The 23,109-nt window shown below is 35.2% G+C and overlaps 1 protein-coding gene across 11 annotated transcripts in view; it reads right to left on the bottom strand.

The window, feature by feature from the left end:
* The window catches only part of syd (JNK-interacting protein syd), a 107,573-nt gene that overhangs the window by 20,297 nt on the left and 64,167 nt on the right, over positions 1 to 23,109 (bottom strand). For 6 of the 11 annotated variants that reach the window (XR_012722359.1, XM_075308488.1, XM_075308487.1 and 3 more), the window contains 3 exons: positions 22,921 to 23,025; positions 5,160 to 5,195; positions 4,564 to 4,581 (listed from right to left, as the gene is read on the bottom strand). The exons of 1 other annotated variant lie outside the window; for it this stretch is intronic. Coding sequence is in view for 9 of the 10 variants with exons in the window: in XM_075308488.1 (XP_075164603.1) it covers positions 4,564 to 4,581; positions 5,160 to 5,195; positions 22,921 to 23,025 (159 nt within the window). In the remaining variant the exon portion in view is untranslated. The remainder of the gene's footprint in view (positions 1 to 4,563; positions 4,582 to 5,159; positions 5,196 to 22,920; positions 23,026 to 23,109) is intronic. 4 more of the 11 variants (XM_075308492.1, XM_075308489.1, XM_075308496.1 and 1 more) reach the window with 2 other exon arrangements.

A 23,109-nucleotide genomic window follows, 5' to 3' on the forward strand; every position in this document is an offset into this window, starting at 1 on the left:
AAATCAATGATTTATAGTAATAAACACCGACCACCCAAAGATATAGGAAATAAAAAAAGTATTAAAAACGAAACAAATAGGTAATAAAAAGGACTAAAAATCATAAACCCAGAATTTTAAAATGTTTTAAAGGGCGGTCCAACCATAACGCACAATGTTAATTGCGAGTCGCATTTTATGGTTGAGTTTGCTGCTAGCTCAATTTAATTTAACTCGACAGGATTTCTATATATGTTCCTCTAAAACTTCAAGTTATAAACTTTTTCTTCAAGAAAATTAGCGAAGTTATATTACAAAAATGTGACAAAAAGGATCAAATTTTAACACATAATATATTCTTTGAAGAAAACATCATTTAAATCTGTAATATTAGAAAAGTAAACTCTTTTATGAACTACCTCGTCCGAAAATTTAATAAAATTTTTATTTAATTAAATAATTTAAAATTAAAATAATTTAAATAATTAAATTTTTATTATGTCGTTGCTAGATTTCAATAAAGAAAATCTCTAAGGAAGATGGAAAAACCCCATCGAAACGTAGGATAAAAAAATATGAAATACAGAATCTTTTATTTGCATAAACTCATGACCTTGAAAGCCTGCCTAGAAATCATAAAAAAAAAATTAAAATTTTCTCATATTTCCTCAATGTTTTGTTATAACAAGAAATATGCTATGACGTGGTTTGTAATTTAACTACCATTTATGAAATTACACCTTCTCATAAAGGATAAATTGAACTAAAAAACAATCATTGGTGCCAATGAGTGTTTTGTACGGTCGTTGAATTTTTGAGATATACATACTTGGAAAATTGCGTTTTTCAGGCACCAATTTTGTCAATGATGTTTTTTATATGACCTACGTCTATTTTCCCTGTAAGCTTCAAACAAATCGGCTTAATTAACATGGCAAATATCCAAAAGTCGATAAACTTTCCAATGAAATCGTTATGTCCAATGTTATGTTCAATGAAGTGATTTGATTAAAAAACAATTTTGTTGGTTTTAATAATTCTGAAAAAAATTTCAAAATTAATGAAATTGACTTGAAATTTGTGGACTTCTTGTATCTTGGCTACAATGCTTAAATGCTATTAAAGACGTTTTTTTACTTGAAACATACACCCAGAAAAAAGTGCTTTCTAAACTAAAGGAAAAAATGTTCATCAATTTAGTTTAGCCATTTTATTTCCATTAAGGTAAATTTTTGTGTGAAATAATAAAATTGGATTGTTTCAGTAAAAAAATCCTAAATTTAAAGCAGTTAGGAATAGTTCATTAACTAGAATAAGTCGTGGAATTTTACTAATACAGTTTTCTTCGCTGGGTATTAGAATTTACTACTGAAAAAGAAAATTTTATTCACTGAACCCAAGTTTCCTCAAATTTAGTAAAATTTCCTATAAAATGATAATTCTGACTTCCTTTATTATAGAAAGCTTATCATACATACGAATAACACTTGGCATAGAAAAATATTTTATTTCATTCGTACTAAGAAGTATTCAATCCTTTCAAAACTTAAGGAAACACACTTGTTAGAATATAGGAAATTTTCATATATTTATTTTATCTGCCTGTAATCGATACCTCTCATCGATGTAATCGATATGTTTGCGAGTGGGTTGTTTTTTAGTTGGAATCGTGTTATTATGATATACGGAGAGATAGTTAAAAATAATTTAGTACAATAATATAATAAATAACATATAAAATATTTGTTATTTTAAATTAGTGAGAAAATACCAGAAGAATAAGAGGTTGGCTGATAAGTCCCCGGTCTGGCGTCGCAGTATTAGTATTAAATGCTTATTATTATACCCTGCGACACACTGTGGAACAGGGTATTATAAGTTAGTGCATATGTTTGTAACACCCAGAAGGAGACGAGATAGACACATGGTGTCTTTGGCAATAATGCTCAGGGTGGGTCCCTGAGTCGATATAACCATGTCCGTCCGTCCGTCTGTCTGAGAACACATTTTTGTGATCAAAGTCTAGGTCGCAATTTAAGTCCAATCGCCTTCAAATTTGGCACATGTTCCTAATTTGGGTCAGAATAGAACCTTATTGATTTTGGAAGAAATCGGTTCAGATTTAGATATAGCTCCCATATATATCTTTCGCCCGATATTAGTGCATATATGGACCCAGCAGCCAGAGTTTTATACCGATTTGCTTGAAATTTTGTACAAACATAACACTTAGTCGTATAGTCAAGTGTGCAAAATTTGATTGAAATCGGTTCAGATTTAGATATAGCTCCCATATATATCTTTCGCCCGATATGGACTTATATGGCCCCAGAAGCCAGATTTTTGGCCGAATTCGGTTGAAATTTTGCACTAGCAGTACAATTATTAGTATAGTCAAGTGTGCAAAATTTGATTGAAATCGGTTCAGATTTAGATATAGCTCCCATATATATCTTTCGCCCGATATGGACCCAGAAGCCTGAGTTTTATCCCGATTAGCTTGAAATTTTGCACAAGAAGTACAATTGGTTGTATAGTCATGTGTGCCAAATTTGATTGAAATCGGTTCAGATTTAGATATAGCTTCCATATATATTTTCCGCCCGATATGGACTTATATGGCCCCAGAAGCCAGAGTTTTGGCCCAATTTGTTTGAAATTTTGCACTAGGAGTACAATTAGTAATATAGTCATGTGTGCCAAATTTGATTGAAATCGGTTCAGATTTAGATATAGCTCCCATATATATGTTTTTCTGATTTCGACAAAAATGGTCAAAAATGGTTTTGGTCACATTTGACCAAAACCAACAACATGTTGATGATTCTGAGCGGTGTTTGCAGCTGTTAACTCGTAATACACCCGAGTTTTTCCGTCCATATGTGACAATGGATGAAACATGGCTCCATCACTACACTCCTGAGTCCAATCTGTGTGGACAGCGACCGGTGAATCGTCTCCGAAGCGTGGAAAGACTCAAAAGACCGCTGGCAAAGTAATGGCCTCTGTGTTTTAGGATGCGCATGGAATAATTTTTATCGATTATCTTGAGAAGGGGAAAGCCATCAACAGTGACTATCATATGGCGTTATAGGAGCGTTTGAAGGTCGAAATCGCGGCAAAACGGCCCGATATGAAGAAGAAAAAAGTGTTGTTCCACCAAGGCAACGCACCGTGCCACAAGTCATTGAGAACGATGGCAAAAATTCATGAATTGGGCTTCGAATTGCTTCCCCACCCACCGTATTCTCCAGATCTGGCCCCCAGCGACTTATTCGTGTTCGCAGACCTCAAAAGGATGTCCGCAGGGAAAAAATTTGGCTGCAACGAAGAGGTGATCGCCGAAACTGGGGCCTAGTTTGAGGCAAAATCGAAGGAGTACTACCAAAATGGTATCAAAAAATTGGAAGGTCGTTATAATCGTTGTATCGCTCTTGAACTATGTTGAATAATAAAAACGAATTTTGACAAAAAAAAATGTGTTTTTCTTTGTTAGACCGGGGACTTATCAGTCAACCTGTTAACACCCCCTTAATTCGTCTTCAATTATCAGGTAATATTCAGTGACGCTAATCTTTTGTGCAAAAATTGGTTTATGATTTTTTTTATTTGCAGGTATTGAAATTGTAAAAGGAGGACAAAATCGTTAGGCAGCAACTTATTAAAAGTGAAAGGTAAAAGAATAAGAAGAAAAATGCGGTTTACAGTTGATAACATTACATGGAAATTGGAAATAGTGGAATAATAAACTAATATTTCAAGGCCAGTCGATGTTGTTGATTTTAAATAAGTATATTTAATATATTAATAAAACATGTATTTTATAGAAGAAAAAATTGCTTATATAAATAAATAAATCGTATTTAAAAACGAAAGTAAGCAGTTCTAATTTTGAAGTAAAAGGTTTACCACAAATATGTACGATTTGTCCAAATGAATGAAAAAAAAAATTCAATAAAATCAATCCATATATGAATTCAATTCAGTTAAATTTTTTCATTCTGTACTCGTTGTATAGTGGTATATAAATATAGGAAAATGTTAAGTAATATATGGAATGCATTCTACCTAATTTCTACGAAAATCACATCGTTCAAACAAATAAAAATGTCTTTGGCGCTATACGAAGTTCAACTTTCTTCACAATAAAGTTCTTTTTAACTCAAAGAAGGGGTTACTTTTTTCTGGATGTACTTCAATAATCTGCTTCTTTGGCTCAGAATCAATAGCAAAATCATTAATGTAAATACAAAAACTTTGAAACCGAACAAGCTTTTTCTTTCAGTGTGGAAATCACATTTATGATGAAATGCGATTCATAATTTCCTGTTTCGATTGAACTTTAGTATGTCCGTCTGTCTGTCTAGCAATAACTCTCATGCGAATTAAACAAAAAAATATTCTTTAAAATTTCTAAAGAAATATATACATTAACATGGTGCATAATGGCGGGCTAATCCTCTTTCAAACAAGGATAATTATGTGCAATATGAACTACAGTGCAAGCAACAACTACAGGATATAAATTTAAAAATTAACGGAGTTTACTTTAATACAAAAGGAAGGTAAATGAATGCAACTTACCAAAGTAGTTGTCATTAGCTTTAATATTTGATTTTCGTTTATTTTTCGTGTAGAGTAAGTATATAACGTAAATTCATGGCACGCATCAACACATACACACACAAACATGATGATGATGATGGTGATAGCAAAATCCATAGAGTAATAATAATAATATGCAAATTGTTGAGATATTTCGGGTTGAGATGTATGTGGTTCGTGCGTGTGTTTTGTATGTAAGAAGAAAGTTTGGGAGCATATTTTGTTTTTGTTTTGCATTTTGTATCATTTGTTTATTATAAAACAATGACCAGACATTGGAATAAGAAAAAAAGAATACAATAAACAACAAGAAAATGAGAATGGATTTACAACAGTTTTAGTTTTTTTTATTATTATCATTTTGATAAATTATAAACATGAATTTTAATACTATTTATTTGTGATTTTATATCTTTCACTTTTGTCCTTGAGTTTGTGGTTATAGTTTGAGGGACGGAAAAGGGGGGATATTCTTGATTTTTTCCTTTGTCACAGATTTATTTGGACAATTTGATGTTTTAGATATTTACAGGTAATATACATAATGGCATAGATATAAGAATTGTGATACCTACCTGAAGAAGCATATTCCCCAGGATGTACCCAGCTTCCTGTAAAGGTTTTTATACATTGATTGTGATTTTGTTGATGTTTTTGTATTTGTTTGTTGCAGTTAAATAATCATTACATGTGCAGATTAATGGTGTTGTTGTAGTTGTTGTCATGGGGACAAATGTTGTCCATTTTGTGTTTGTTTTTTTTGTTTTGGTAAAGACGAGTATTATGTTTTTGATTTGTACATAAAAGAAAGACAATATTATTTAAACATATTAGATCAATGACATTTAAACGAGAGAATAAGTATGTTATATAAATTTCACACTAGTTTCTATTGTAAACAATGAACACATTTTCACTTCAAGGGAAATTTTTAAAAATTAATGAGAAATCTTGTATATTATACTTACAGTGTTATATAAAAAAGGCCACTTCAATAATTTTAATTAGCATTAATAAATAAAAATTAATAAATTTAGTTTTACAATTATTAATCGAGCTTTATGGACAGATTTAGATTAAGGAACATGATTAATAGAGTCATTGAAAAGAAAACGCCAGATACAAATCTATACTCGCCTGGACTGTACATTAGATAGGGTCACGAAAAAAAGTTGATAGGGTCACGGCCTAAAGGAAAAAAAAAGTTGATGCGGTCACCCCTCAGTTTTGTAGCATATTCGAAGACAATTTCAGAACACCAAAACAAATTTTTTTCCGTGCACCCTAGGTTAGGTTAGGTTAGGTTAAAGTGGCAGCCCGATTAAGATTCAGGCTCACTTAGACTATTCAGTCCATTGTGATACCACATTAACTAAAAGTACCTATTACATATGGGCACTTCTAGTTTTAACCGCTGAACCTTCTTGATTATTTTTCTTTGTTGAACCAACCAGATTGTTCCAAAAACATTAGCAGACTGCTTAAGTTAACGTTTTCCAGATCCGCCAGTAATCTGAAGCTATATGCTCCTAAAAGTTGCTTGCGCTTTACACAAAATGCAGGACACTCACACAAGAGGTGTTTAATTGATTCTTTTTCCTCCGCATCATGACAGCTCATACAATAGTCATTATACTTCGCGCCAATAGTTTTTGCAAAATCTCCTATCAGGCAGCGACCCGTTATAGCAGATATCAGGAGTGATATCTGACGTCTCGAGAACATTAGCATATCTAGTGTGCGGTTTAAGTTGAAATGGGGCCATATTTGCTTGGTGTCGTTACAACCCTTGCAATTCTCCCATCGAACATTTGCCATCATAACAGCCTTCTCACGCAGCATGAGCTTGCAGGTAGCTAGGGGCATACCAACAAATTCTAGTTCCCCTGGAATATGTAAGGTAGTCCCTAGCCTTGCCAACTCATCGGCTTCGCAGTTCCCCGGTATGTTCCTATGGCCAGGCACCCATATTAGGTGAATATTGTACTGCTCAGCCATCTCATTGAGAGATTTGCGGCAATCGATGGCCGTTTTCGAGTTGAGGAACACAGAGTCCAAGGATTTTATTGCAGGTTGACTGTCTGAGTATATATTAATGCCCACATTTTTGGAACATTACTTCTCAGCCAATTCGCCACCTCTCTTATTGCTAATATTTCAGCCTGAAAAACACTACAGTGATTAGGTAATCTTTTCGCTATTCGAAGTTCCAAATCATTAGAATATACTCCGAAACCCACTTGTCCATCCAATTTGGAGCCATCAGTGTAGAAATCTATATATTCTTTATTCCCCGGGGTCTGTGTGCACCACGCCTCACTGTTGGGGATTAGAGTCTCAAACTTTTTGTCGAAAAGTGGACTCGCCAAAGTGTAATCCACTACGTTAGGCACATCTGACATTGTTTTGAGGACAGAACTGTGACCGTAACCTTTTTCCGACCACAGCGATAGTTCGCGCAACCGCACAGCCGTTGTTGCAGCTGACTGTTTGGCCAAAATGTCTAAAGGCAATAGATGCAGCATGACATTAAGGGAATTTGTTCCTGTCTTGCTGAATGCGCCTGAAATACACAAACACGCCATACGCTGAACTTTATCTAAACCAGTCGGTTTCTGAAGTGCCGGCCACCAGACTACAACACCATATAGCATTATAGGTCTAACCACTGCCGTGTATAGCCAATGCACAATTTTTGGTTTTAGTCCCCACTTTTTTCCTATTGCCTTTTTGCACGAGTACAAAGCTACAGTTGCCTTCCTCGCCCTTTCTTCAATATTAAGCTTAAAGTTCAGCTTCCTGTCCAAAATAACGCCAAGGTATTTTGCACAATCACCAAAGGGAATTTCAATACCCCCTAAGGAAATAGGCCTAACCGTGGGAGTTTTGCGATCTTTGCAGTACATGACTAATTCTGTCTTTGCGGGATTTACCCCAAGACCATTGTCTTTCGCCCATTTTTCAGTCATCCGGAGGGCCCTCTGAATAATATCTCTGATTGTGGATGGGAATTTTCCCCTGACTGCCAGAGCTACATCATCTGCGTATGCCACCACTTTTATCCTTTCTTTTTCTAGAGTAACCAGAAGGCTATTTATAGCAACATTCCAAAGAAGAGGTGATAGAACTCCTCCTTGGGGAGTGCCTCTGTTCACATACTTTTGTATGTTTGCTTGTCCTAGTGTGGCTGAAATACGTCTCTTCATTAGCAGTTCGTCTAACAGCCTGAGTATACATGGATCAACATTCAGAGTTGTCAGTCCATTTAATATCGAGCTCGGATGGACATTATTGAACGCCCCTTCGATGTCTAGAAACGCCACGATTGTGTATTCTTTGACAGATAGTGAGCTTTCAATAAAGCTGACTAGTTCATGTAGTGCGGTCTCAGTAGACCTGCCCTTCGAGTATGCATGCTGTCGTTTCGAGAACAAACTTGAATCGATGCTAGTTCTAAGATAAATATCTATCATCCTCTCCAGAGTCTTAAGTAGTAATGAGGATAAGCTGATTGGTCGGAAATCCTTCGCCCTCGAGTGAGAGGCTTTTCCCGCTTTAGGTATGAAGACGACTTTTGTTTCCCTCCACTTTCCTGGGATATATGATAAGTTGATACATCCTTTATATATCACCGACAACCAGGGGATAATTTTGTCAGTTACAGCTTGTAACTCCGCCGCAGTAATTCCATCAGGTCCAGGGGATTTGAATGGTCCAAAGCTATTTAGCGCCCATCTTATTCTAGTTTCCGATACAATTTCCTCGACAGGAAACGACCGCTGAGCAACTGTGGCACCGCCAGTACATGGTTCAACCGTCTGATTTCCAGGAAAATGTGTGTCCAATAGTACCTCCAGCGTCTCCTCACTGGACGTTGTCCAATTGCCCTCCGATGTTTCAATGAAACCTGGAGCGGAGTTGGTGCATGCTAGAACCTTCCGTAGTCTGGAAGCCTCGGACGTATTCTCAATACTGCTGCAATAATCATTCCAAGAGTTATGCTGAGCCTTTCTCAGTTCTCGCTTGTATCCTCTCAGAATCTTCTTGTATCCTCTCAGAATCTTCTTGTAAGCGTCCCAGTCCTCAGAAGCTCTGGTGGACTTTGCCTTGTTAAAGAGCTTCCTGCAGGATTTCCTCATATTACTTAATTCCGTAGACCACCATGGTGGTCGATGTTTCCCCCTTGGCATGCAGCTTTCAGTGAGATGTTGAAGGCCTTAGTAATCCGCTCCACTGCGTATTCGATATCTTGCACATTTCTCATATTTGTCTCTGTTATTTCCGGTATCATCATATTGAACGATTCCCTATACCTATTCCAGTCAGCTTTCCTAACATTTGGCGGAAATATGATCTTGGTGATATGAACATCAAATTTGAAACTGATGTAGCGATGATCTGAGAAGCTGTGTTCACTTAAAACCTGCCACTCAGATATCATTTCATTCAGTTCTTGCGAGGCCAAGGTGATGTCCAAAACCTCTTGCCTGTTTTTAGTGACAAAGGTTGGGACATCTCCCTTGTTGCAAACTACCAGATTAGTACGCAAAATAAACTCTATTAGCGACTCTCCCCTTGCATTAGTATCACTACTTCCCCATATACTATGATGTGCATTCGCATCGCATCCCATAATGAGTTTCGTCTTTGTTTTCCGTGACTCCTCCACTAAGGTCTTAACGGCATATGGAGGCATCTCCCTGTCATGTCCCATGTAGACCGAAGATACCCAATATTTGCATTTGGCTATTTCTAAACTGGCAACGACAGTGTCTGTATTGCACATTGAAGGAAGCAGAAACAAGTTGAGCTCGTTTTTAGCAATTATACAGGCTCGATTTACATCATTACCACTATACTGCAATAGTTTGAACCCCGGAGTACTTAATTCACATATTTTGTTTTTATAAACATATGGTTCTTGAATAAGAACTATATCTATGTCCCCTTTCATCAGGAGAACTTTTAAGGCAGCACATGCAGCCTTACAATGATGAAGATTTATCTGGAGGATCCGTAGGACCATCGAGATTTTCAACAACCGTCACATCAGCCGCTTCAATCGAGTCATCAAGAATGTCCTCTTCAGAGACATCGGTGACTCTCGCAATAACCATAGGTTCAACTTGTACCCTACGACCCCCCGAAATACAATTTATTGTGCTGTGTCGTCATTTGAAGTCCGATCGAAAAGAAACGCATATCGTTGTTCGTGGTTGATCAGGGGCTATATTTCGTGCATTGGCCATTTTTGACTCCGACGTCAAATTTGATTTTTAATTTTTTTATTTCGCTTCGTATACACCTATGATGCCCATTTCTGATAACCATTTTAAAGATCTTAACAAAATATGAAACTTTTGCTTTTGAAGTATTTACTTATATTCATAAACAAAAAAGTTACAGAGATTTTAAAAAGTCAATAAGTCACCCTACACACCACCAAATAGTTTTTGCTGTGTTGTCATGATGTCCGATCGAAACCACATGCACATCGTTATTCACATCTACGAAATTAATTTATAAGGCATTTAGAACACAAAACATGTTTATCTGTAAATTTCTAACGGTACCTTTGTATACATACTCGTTGTTTGCACTACGGCATTTTCTGTGTTATGCAAAGTGCATGTGTTTTTGCTAGAACAATTTGAGAGTCTACTGTTTTAAAATTCTAACAATCACTTTCGCTACAAGATTTTTTAAGTCTGTCCGTATTTTTGTGAGAGAAGGCTGTTGTTTTCACTTTTTTCAAATACTACACTCTTAGAAAAATATGTTTTTCATATGTTCCGATATAAACAAAATGTGTTTCGGGCACAATTTTAAAACACAATATATTTAAGTGCAAACATGTAATGTTCCTAAACTAACACTAAATGTTTGGGACATCTATGTTAATATGTTAGATTATATTATGTTTGGGGCATGAATGTTTCATAAAAATCATATGTGTGAATGCAAACATATATAAATTTACAAATTTCGACTAAACATACATATGTTGTGATATTTTATTCAAAGCGACAGAGAGAGTATAGAGAAAGAAATAGAGATGGGAACCGGGAGAGTTGACAAAAGATATCAACATAACACAGCGAAAGAATGTTGTATGTTGTTTCGGAAAACTGTTTTATGATAGGGCCAAAAATTTGATATGCTTAAGTCTAAATATTATTTAATTTGAATAAAGAGAATGGACATTCGGAACCAAGAGAATATACATTTGAAAAACAAACAGCATATGTTTTCGCCTTGAGAGCAGCATTTTATGTATGTGTGGACATGTGTTTTGTTTATCATTTTGGCATTATGGGCACAATTTTTTTCTTGGTTCGTTAAAAGAAATCAGGGGTCTTCATAAAAATAACGAAAGGGCACTATACTCTTTTTAGAGTTGGGACAGTAAAATGAAATAAGGAGGAAATAGTGAAAAATTACACAGTAAAATATATAAAAACAAAGTTTAGTTCCTCTTTATTAATAAGTAGTCCACGAGGAGTTGACGGACACCTTCAAATATAAAAGCGGGCGTTAAGTTCGAGTTTTGCAGCTAAAACAATTTAAAAAGTTTATTTTCTTTAAAATGAATTATTAACGAAAAATAAAAGGCATTTTAGAGCGATGGTGTTAAATGCTAGTAAAGAACTGTTCATTTATGTTTATATTATAAAATTACTTATGTATATTTATACTCGACTCCACGTTCTTCTTTTGTTAGAGTTTTTGAATACCAAATTTTAAAGTTTTGTACCAAAAACAGTTTTTTGTTACAAAATTGTTATTTTTGCTTTAAAAAAAATAATATTTTATCAAAAAATCAGTCAATTTCGTTTATATCAAGCACTGTTACTGACTATAAATCTTTAATAACCCACATTTCAAAGTTTTAAAGTTAAATTAAAAAAGTGTTCGGTCGGAGCAGGGATTGAACCCACGACCCTTTGCATGCAAGGCACACATGATAACCACTGCTCCACGTGGCAAACAAATGTATGTTTCTGTTAAATAATGTTATGTTTGCATGGGCTCGTGGGCGCTGCAAACTATGCTATATAAATGTAACTTATAACGATAATTATTTGCTGGTGACTATAACAGCTACGTAGCCCAGTGGATAGTGTGTTGGCTTACAAACTGTATGGTCCTCGGTTCGATTCTCCGTGCAGACGGGAGGTAAAATTTAAAAAATTTATAAAAGTGAATAATTTCTTCAACATTATTTGTATTACAGAAAAAGGTGCCAAGAACTAAAATATTTGGCGGAAGTGAAAATTACGAGTATATTAAGGAATGAGCACAATCGTCTTTGGGAAAAATTCTACCAAGCATACAATATTTTTGGGCTCAAAATGCTCCCAAACATATAATATGTTCACATAAAACAAACATATTAATGTTTCGGCAGTATCCAATAATATATATGCTTCCTGCAAAATATGTTTGGAACATATGTTAAAGAAGCGATTTTTTTTGAGGGTGTATCAACAGCCTTCTCTCACAAAAATATGGACAGACTTAAAAAATCATGTAGCGAAAGTGATTGTTAGAATTTTAACACAGTAGACTCTCAAATTGTTCTAGCAAAAACACATGCACTTTGCATAACACAGAAAATGCCGTAGTGCAAACAACGAGTATGTATACAAAGGTACCGTTAGAAATTTACAGATAAACATGTTTTGTGTTCTAAATGCCTTATAAATTAATTTCGTAGATGTGAATAACGATGTGCATGCACTGAAAAAAATATTGTCGTGTGGTCAAAGATTTCACGTCTTTAAAATACAAATGCGAATTTTGCTTAGCATAGAAGACGCATTTCTCTAATATAAAGATTTTTTCCTTGTCCAAAAGTCGATAAACTTTTCAATGAAGACGTATTGTCCTTATAATTAAGTGATTTGACTTAAAAATGGGTATCTTAACATGAAAGAAAAAATTTATAGGCTAAGGTCAACTTGACTTTAATAATTCAGAAAAATTCTTTAAATTTAATGAAATTGTCTTTAAATTTGTTGTCTTTTTGCATCTTGACTACAAAGCAAAAAATCGTTCAAATATAGGACATGTTTTTCAAAACTTTATTTTAAAGAAGTTTTTTACTTCAAACATAGCATAATTTCTACTGGAAGTCGAGTCCTAATTTGGAAAATAAAGATGCCGTTAACTCGTTTTTAAAAGACTTTGATAGCATATGAAGAAAAAAAGCTGAGAAAGCGAAAAATTAAAATTTGCGTCCTAGAAGCAAGTACACAAAACCTAAATTTAAAAGAGAATTGTGTCTTAAAAGTATCCTTACTTGTATTCTCCGCTTCTTTGGCTCGGAATCAATACAAAATTTTTTAAAGTAAAGACAAAATCTTTGGAACCGAGTATGCTTTTTTTTCAGTGTGTGGTTTCGATCGGACATCATGACAACACAGCAAAAACTATTTAGTGTTGTGTAGGGTGACCTATTGACTTTTTAAAATCTCTGTAACTTTTTTGTTTATGAATATAAGTAAATACTTCAAAAGCAAACGTTTCATATTTTGTTAAGATCTTTAAAATGGTTATCAGATATGGGCATCATAGGGGTATACGAAGCGAAATAAAACAAGTATATACGGCCGTAAGTTCGGCCAGGCCGAATCTTATGTACCCTCCACCATGGATTGCGTAGGAACTTCTACTAAAGGCTATCATCCACAATCGAATTACTTGGGTTGCGATAACACTTGCCGATGGCAAGGTATCGTAAAACTTTTTAACACTGTCTTCTAAATTGTAAGTTAGCTCCTACGGGGTATATATTAAACAAAAAAAGGCCGATTAAATACGTATATAATATAGTTTGACAAAATTTTCTATAGAAATGAAAACTTGACAAAATTTTCTATAGAAATAAAATTTTGACAAAATTTTCTATAGAAATAAAAATTTGACAAAATTTTCTATAGAAATAAAATGTTGACAAAATTTTCTATGGAAGTAAAATGTTGACAAAATTTTGTATAGAAATAAAATGTTGACAAAATTTTCTACAGAAATAATTTTTTTTTTTATATAACTAAAGACCGATATTGACCAATTTTTACATGGCTGTTAGAGGCCATATATTGACAAAATGTACCAAATTTCAACCGCATCGGATGACTTTTGCTATATATAATTATGGACCGATATGGACCAATTTTTGCATGGTTGTTAGATACCATATACTAACACCATGTACCAAATTTCAACTGGATCGGATGAATTTCGCTCCTCCAAGAGGCTCCTGAGGTCAAATCTGGGGATCGGTTTATATGGGAGCTATATATAATTATGAACCGATATGGACCAATTTTTGCATGGTTGTTAGAGACTATATACTTACACCACGTACTAAATTTCAATTGGATCGGATGAATTTTGCTCCTCCAAGAGGCTCCGGAGTTCAAATCTGGGGATCGGTTTATATGGGAGCTATATATAATTATGAACCGATATGGACCAATTTTTGCATGGTTGTTAGAGGCCGTATACTAACATCAGGTACCACATTTCAACCGGATCGGATGAATTTTGCCCCTCCAAGAGGCTCCGGAGGTCAAATCTGGGGATCGGTTTATATGGGGGCTATATATAATTATGGACCGATATGGACCAATTTTTGCATGGTTTTTAGAGACCGTATACTAACATCAGGTACCACATTTCAACCGGATCGGATGAATTTTTCCCCTCCAAGAGGCTCCGGAGGTCAAATCTGGGGATCGGTTTATATGGGGGCTATATATAATTATGGACCGACATGGACCAATTTTTGCATGTGTGTTAGAGACCGTATACTAAGACCACGTAGTAAATTTCAACCGGATCGGATGAATTTTGCTCCTCCAAGAGGCTCCGGAGGTCAAATCTGGGGATCGGTTTATATGGGAGCTATATATAATTATGGACCGATATAGACCAATTTTTGCATGGTTGTTAGAGGCCGTATACTAACATCAGGTACCAAATTTCAACCGGATCGGATGAATTTTGCTGCTCCGGGAGGCTCCCCAAGCCAAATTTGTGGATCGGTTTATATGGGGGCTATACGTAAACGTGGTCCGATATGGCCGATTTTCAATACCATCCGACCTACATCAATAACACCTACTTGTGCCAAGTTTCAAGTCGATAGCTTGTTTCGTTCGGAAGTTAGCGTGATTTCCACAGACGGACGGACAGCCGGACAGACGGACAGACGGACGGACGGACGGACATGCTTAGATCGACTCAGAATTTCACCACGACCCAGAATATATATACTTTATGGGGTCTTAGAGCAATATTTCGATGTGTTACAAACGGAATGACAAAGTTAATATACCCCCATCCTATGGTGGAGGGTATAAAAATTAAAAATCAAATTTGACGTCGGAGTCAAAAATGACCAATGCACGAAATATAGCCCCTGATCAACCACGAACAACGATATGCGTTTCTTTTCGATCGGACTTCAAATGACGACACATCACAATAAATTGTATTTCGGGAGGTCGTAGGGTGCACGGAAAAAAAATTTTTTTGGTGTTCTGAAATTGTCTTCGAATATGCTACAAAACTGGGGGGTGACCGCATCAACTTTTTTTTTTCCTTTAGGCCGTGACCCTATCTACTGTACATGTTTCGATTCGGGCGAATGAATCTTTCTACAGCCTTTAGTACAGATCTGGCTGGGAGAGATAACTCAATTCTGGGCTCTTTATGCTAACTCCTTATGGAGAAAACAGTTGGGAATTTTCCTCTTACAAATTGAATAATTTTTACTCCCACTGTACATCATATTTTCATATAACTACAAGTCCCTTAATCTTATTGTCCACAAAGCTCGATTAATAATTGTAAAATTAGATATAATGCATTTGGACGTTAATTGCCTGTTTCGGTATCAGGCTAACATGAAATATAATAAGCAACGAAGAGCCCGACGTAAAACTAGGAAAAACACTACTAATGTACGCGTTAGAATTGTTGTTGTCTCCTTGAAACCAGTTTCTGTAAGTTGTCACAGGTTGTTGTTGTTGACTGTAGAAACAATAAGCATTGTTCGATTGTTCACCACTTAGGTGAATTCAAACAAATTAGCTTTCTAAAAATAAATTTCGTGTTGTTGCATTACTGTGTAACAAAACGAAATAAAAATAAGATTAAGGGACATGTAGTTATATGAAAAGATGATGTACAGTGGGAGAAAAAATGATTCAATTTGTAAGAGGAAAATTCCCAAATGTTTTCTTCATAAGGAGTTAGCATAAAGAGCCCAAAATTGAGTTATCTCTCCCAGCCAGATCTGTACTAAAGGCTGTGGAAAGATTCATTCGCCCGAATCGAAACATGTACAGTCCAGGCGTGTATAGATTTGTATCTGGCGTTTTCTTTTCAATGACTGTATTAATCATGTTCCTTAATCTAAATCTGTCCATAAAGCTCGATTAATAATTGTAAAATTAGATATAATGCATTTGGACGTTAATTGCCTGTTTCGGTATCAGGCTAACATGAAATATAATAAATCGGCTTTAGGGGGGCTGCGGCCTCGGCTTTATCTAATCGACTTTTAATAAGATCAAACATCGACTTTCACGAAATCACAAGTTTTGAAAATTTAAAAAAAAAATCGAAAAATTCAGTTTTGACTAAATCTTTGTAATAGATTTCTTTTCTTTATTCTTCAATTCAAACCTTGTGTTTATTTTGAGTGTACTTCTTATGTACGCAACAGTCCAACCCTATTAGCGCTTTTCTGTATTTAATATGCCTAACAAATAGGTAGTCTAAAGTCGGGCGCAGCCAACTGTATTGTACCCTTCAACACCATGCAGACCAACATTTTTGGTACCATGCCAAATCCATCAAATTTATTTTGAGCTGTACAAAGGTCTTATATATGTATTTAAATCCGACGCGATTTCGTTTTTTTAGACTTCTACAAATTCTCTACAATTAAAATGTAAATCGGCTAACAACCTCGGACAAAACACAATGTTAGTAGAAAACAAGTATATACAGCAGTAAGTTCGGCCGGGCCGAATCTTAAATACCCACCACTATGAATCAAATATAATAATTTCCTTTGAAAACTCTTCGTTGTATCGCGTTAGTTGATAATATATAGAATTTCAGGGGGTTTGATGACAAATATTCTCCCCAGCAAATCAGTTCATCCAGTTCGCTTCCCGAAGATAAATTTAAAGATCTACCTATGAAGACTAGATCAGATTCTGGATTTAGAAGAACCATTTTTGTTTGAGTTTTAGGGAAATCGTGCAAATGATGAAATAACGCCTTGATTTTAAATCTTAAATCTGTAGATTTTTACCGTCATTATTTAAATGATTGCGAGTAGTAAAATCTGGAAATTGTACTTTCAGTTTCAAGCAATTTTCATGAGCAGTGCGCCTGCTATACACTGAAAGAAGAGTTCCCTTTTCTGAGGAACGAAATTTTAGACAAGCAAAGTTTGCGGAGGAAAATATTTTTTCTTTGGGTGTACCGTCAAGAAGATAAATCGGTCTATATCGATGCCTTACCAAATGGACCGGTAAAAATAAACGTGATACAGATTTTGAGGGTCTACAATGCCAGTATATTTATAATTTCGAGCAAATCGGATAAAAACTACGGTTTCCAGAAGCCCAAGGAGTTAAATCGGGAGATGGGAGATGTTTTGGCTCGACACACACCATATTCGGTCGTAGAAATAAAAATAACAAGTATATACGGCCGTAAGTTCGGCCAGGCCGAATCTTATGTACCCTCCACCATGGATTGCGTAGGAACTTCTACTAAAGGCTGTCATCCACAATCGAATTACTTGGGTTGCGATAACACTTGCCGATGGCAAGGTATCGTAAAACTTTTTAACACTGTCTTCTAAATTGTAAGTTAGCCCATACGGGGTATATATTAAACAAAAAAAGGCCGATTAAATACGTATATACTATAGTTTGACAAAATTTTCTATAGAAATAAAAACTTGACAAAATTTTCTATAGAAATAAAATGTTGACAAAATTTTCTATGGAAATAAAATGTTGACAAAATTTTGTATAGAAATAAAATGTTGACAAAATTTTCTACAGAAATAAATTTTTTACAAAATTTTCTATAAAAATAAAATTTTGACAAAACTTTCTATGGAACTAAAATTTTGACAAACATTTCTATAGAAATAAACGTTTGACAAAACTTTCTATAGAAATGAAATTTTGACACAACTTTCTATAGTAATAAAATTTGACAAAATTTTCTATGGAAATAAAGTTTTGGTAGATTATTTTTGGCGATATGGACCAATTTTTGTGTAATAAGTCATCGGCTATATATAACTAAAGACCGATATTGACCAATTTTTACATGGCTGTTAGAGGCCATATATTGACAAAATGTACCAAATTTCAACCGCATCGGATGACTTTTGCTATATATAATTATGGACCGATATGGACCAATTTTTGCATGGTTGTTAGATACCATATACTAACACCATGTACCAAATTTCAACTGGATCGGATGAATTTCGCTCCTCCAAGAGGCTCCTGAGGTCAAATCTGGGGATCGGTTTATATGGGAGCTATATATAATTATGAACCGATATGGACCAATTTTTGCATGGTTGTTAGAGACTATATACTAACACCACGTACTGAATTTCAATTGGATCGGATGAATTTTGCTCCTCCAAGAGACTCCGGAGTTCAAATCTGGGGATCGGTTTATATGGGAGCTATATATAATTATGAACCGATATGGACCAATTTTTGCATGGTTGTTAGAGGCCGTATACTAACATCAGGTACCACATTTCAACCGGATCGGATGAATTTTTCTCCTCCAAGAGGCTCCGGAGATCAAATCTGGGGATCGGTTTATATGGGGGCTATATATAATTATGGACCGACATGGACCAATTTTTGCATGGGTGTTAGAGACCGTATACTAAGACCACGTACTAAATTTCAACCGGATCGGATGAATTTTGCTCCTCCAAGAGGCTCCGGAGGTCAAATCTGGGGATCGGTTTATATGGGAGCTATATATAATTATGGACCGATATGGACCAATTTTTGCATGGTTGTTAGAGACCATATACTGACACTATGTACCAAATTTCAGCCGGATCGGATGAAATTTGCTTCTCTTAGAGGCCTCGCAAGCCAAATTTGGGGGTCCGTTTATATGGGGGCTATACGTAAAAGTGGACCGATATGGCCCATTTGCAATACCATCCGACCTACATCAATAACAACTACTTGTGCCAAGTTTCAAGTCGATAGCTTGTTTCGTTCGGAAGTTAGCGTGATTTCAACAGACGGACGGACGGACGGACGGACGGACGGACGGACATGCTCAGATCGACTCAGAATTTCACCACGACCCAGAATATATATACTTTATGGGGTCTTAGAGCAATATTTCGATGTGTTACAAACGGAATGACAAAGTTAATATACCCCCCATCCTATGGTGGAGGGTATAAAAATAAAGTCCTAGAAATAAATTCGGGAGGTAGGTCTATATAGGGGCTATACCAAAACATGGACCAATACTCACCACCATACCTCTAGAATTCTAATTTCAGACAAATTGGGTAAAAACTACGAATTCTAGAAGCCCAAGAAGTATAGTCGTGAGATCAGTCTATATGTGGGCTATACCTAAATATTGACCGATACGGACCATTTTCGGCACACCTTTTGATGGTCCTAAAATACCTCTAGAGTTCCAATTTCAGGCAAATTGGATAAAAACTACGAATTTTAGAAGCCCAAGACGTAAAGTCGGGAGATCGGTTTATATGGGGGCTACACCAAAACATTGACCGATACACCACATTTGCGACACACCTATTTGTGTTCCCATAATACCTCTAGATTTTCAATTTCAGGCAAATTGTTATCCACGATCGGACTTATACTGCGAGCTGTACTTTGCACATAAAATTACATATACAGACAGACGGACATCGCTAAATCGATTAGAATTTAATTCTAAGACGATCGGAATGCTAAACGATGGTCCTTCTGGGCGTTACATACAAATGCACAAACTTATTATACCCTATACCAGTAGTGGTGAAGGGTATAAAAATCTGTAGCAATTTAGTTTCTCTTAACTGATCGCCTAACCAAACTATATGAAAATGGCCAATAGTATAGTTTAAATGGACGGTCTTCTAGTGTTGTTTAATTTTCCATAAAATTTTAAATTTAATAGTGATATTACACAGAAAAAATATTTTTTGGCTTCAATCAGAAAATTAATTGATTTTTTTTTCAATCACGAAAATGATCATCAATTAATTTTTGTTTTATTTTTTTGTTTTTTTTTTTTTTTTTTTTAATTTAAAATTAAATAAATTCAATTGATATTTCAATTTAATATTTTTAAAATTCAATTACATTTTTATTTGACAAAAATATTGGTGAAATATTTTTCTATATAAAACTTTTTGCAAAAATATTCGACCTCTATAAGGGTATGTTACCAATAAGGTCGAAATTAAATTGAAAATCGATTCTGAATCCAATCGCTAGGACACGCATATTAACTTCAATTAGAATAAGTAAGGAAAGTCTAAATTCGGGCGGGGCCTGCACCACTTTGTAGATCTCAATTTTCGATACCATATCACATCCGTCAAATGTGTTGGGGGCTATATATAAAGGTTTGTCCCAAATACATAGATTTAAATATCACTCGATCTGGACAGAATTTGATAGACTTCTACAAAATCTATAGACTCAAAATTTAAGTCGGCTAATGCACTAGGGTGGAACACAATGTTACTAAAAAAATATGGGAAACATTTAAATCTGGAGCAATTTTAAGAAAACTTCGCAAAAGTTTATTTATGATTTATCGCTGGATATATATGTATTAGAAGTTTAGGAAAATTAGAGTCATTTTTACAACTTTTCGACTAAGCAGTGGCGATTTTACAAGGAAAATGTTGGTATTTTGACCATTTTTGTCGAAATCAGAAAAACATATAAATGGGAGCTATATCTAAATCTGAACCGATTTCAACCAAATATGGCACGCATAGCTACAATGCTAATTCTACTCCCTGTGTAAAATTTCAACTAAATCGGAGTTAAAAATTGGCCTCTACGGTCATATGAGTGTAAATCGGGCGAAAGCTATATATGGGAGCTATATCTAAATCTGAACCGATTTCAACCAAATTTGGCACGCATAGCTACAATGCTAATTCTACTCCCTGTGTAAAATTTCAACTAAATCGGAGCAAAAAATTGGCCTCTGTGGTCATTTGAGTGTAAATCGGGCGAAAGCTATATATGGGGGCTATATCTAAATCTGAACCGATTTCAACCAAATTTGGCACGCATAGTTACAATGCTAATTCTACTCCCTATGCAAAATTTCAACTAAATCGGAGTAAAAAATTGGCCTCTGTGGGCAAATGTGTGTAAATCGGGCGAAAGCTATATATGGGAGCTATATATAAATCTGAACCGATTTGGCTGATATTCTGCAAGTTTTTCGAGACCCATAAAATATTCGGATGTACGGAATTTGAGGAAGATCGGTTGATATACACGCCAATTATGACTAGATCGGTGAAAAATATATATGGCAGCTATATCTAAATCTGAACCGATTTTTTCCAAAATCAATAGGGATCGTCTTTGAGCCGAAACAGGACCCCCATACCAAATTTTAGGACAATCGGACTAAAACTGCGAGCTGTACTTTGCACACAAAAATACATCAACAGACAGACAGACAGACGGACATCGCTAAATCGACTCAGAATTTAATTCTAAGACGATCGGTATACTAAACGATGGGTCTCAGACTTTTCCTTCTTGGCGTTACATACAAATGCACAAACTTATTATACCCTGTACCACAGTAGTATATGTATTAGAAGTTTAGGAAAATTAGAGTGATTTTTACAACTTTTCGACTAAGCAAAATGTTGGTATTTTGACCATTTTTGTCGAAATCAGAAAAACATATATATGGGAGCTATATCTAAATCTGAACCGATTTCAACGAAATTTGGCACGCATAACTACAATGCTAATTCTACTCCCTGTGCAAAATTTCAATTAAATCGGAGTAAAAGATTGGCCACTGTGGGCATATGAGTGTAAATCGGGCGAACGATATATATGGGAGCTATATCTAAATCTGAACCGATTTCAACCAAATTTGGCACGCATAGCTACAATGCTAATTCTAATCCCTGTGCAAAATTTCAATTAAATCGGAGTAAAAGATTGGCCACTGTACTCATATGAGTGTAAATCGAGCGAACGATATATATGGGAGCTATATCTAAATCTGAACCGATTTCAATAAAATTTGGCACACTTGAATACACTACTAATTGTACTCCTGGTGCAAAATTTCAACCAAATTGGGGTAAAACTCTGTCTTCTGGGACCGCATTAGTCCATATCGGGCGAAAGATATATATAGGAGCTATATCTAAATCTGAACCGATTTCAATAAAATTTGGCACACTTGACTATAGTACTAATTGTTCTTTTTGTGAAAAATTTTAAGCAAATTAGGGTAAAACTCTGGCTTCTGGGGCCATATAAGACCATATCGGGCGAAATATATATATGGGAGCTATATCTAAATCTGAACCGATTTCTTCCAAAACCAATAGGGTTCTATTCTGAGCCAACACACATACTTGTGCCAAATTTGAAGTCGATTGGACTAAAACTGCGACCTAGACTTTGATTACAAAAATGTGTTCACGGACATTGCTATATCGACTCAGGAGCCCACCCTGAGCATTTTTGCCAAAGACACCATGTGTCTATCTCGTCTCCTTCTGGGTGTTGCAAACATATGCACTAACTTATAATACCCTGTTCCACAGTGTGGCGCAGGGTATAAAAATCGTTATTGTGTATTTGAAAAGCCTGTTTCTAGGGACAACATTGGTCATTTAAATTAATTTTTTCTTGCTGAATACAACATCATGCTCCATTACACCAAGAAAAACTTAATCCTAGCTGTGGCACTATTTATAAATGTAAATATTCCATAATATAGAGGAAATATAGAAAAAAATCGTGCCAGAGCTAGAGTTAATCACAAAATTGTTTTCATTGCAAGAGACAATAACAATACATTCAATTTCTTAAAGAATTCAGATTATTCAGAATGTTTTTTTTTTTAATTTTGATTTTATTTAAAGTTCCTCCACATGAAGTGAAAATGTTTTCTACAATACAATATAGCTCACACCCTGTACAGAAACACATTTGTATCATTTGTAAAGTTTATAATTTACAATATTTATCACTTCCCAATGGTAGCTACTATACATACCTGTAACAATTTCATTCTCTTCACTCTCTTCGTTATCTTGAAAGGACAGCTCTTGATAGAGATTATTAGCAGAGCGTTGTTCCTTTTTAGTAGTGGTACGACCAACTATTCGAAGATGAGTTAAAATGAACAATGGCAAATCGTTGTTGTAATTACGTATGGTGGTTGGTGGTTAGGATGAATGGTTTT

This window comes from Haematobia irritans, chromosome 4 (assembly GCF_050003625.1).
Source record: "Haematobia irritans isolate KBUSLIRL chromosome 4, ASM5000362v1, whole genome shotgun sequence".
NCBI classification, from domain to species: Eukaryota; Metazoa; Arthropoda; class Insecta; order Diptera; family Muscidae; genus Haematobia; species Haematobia irritans.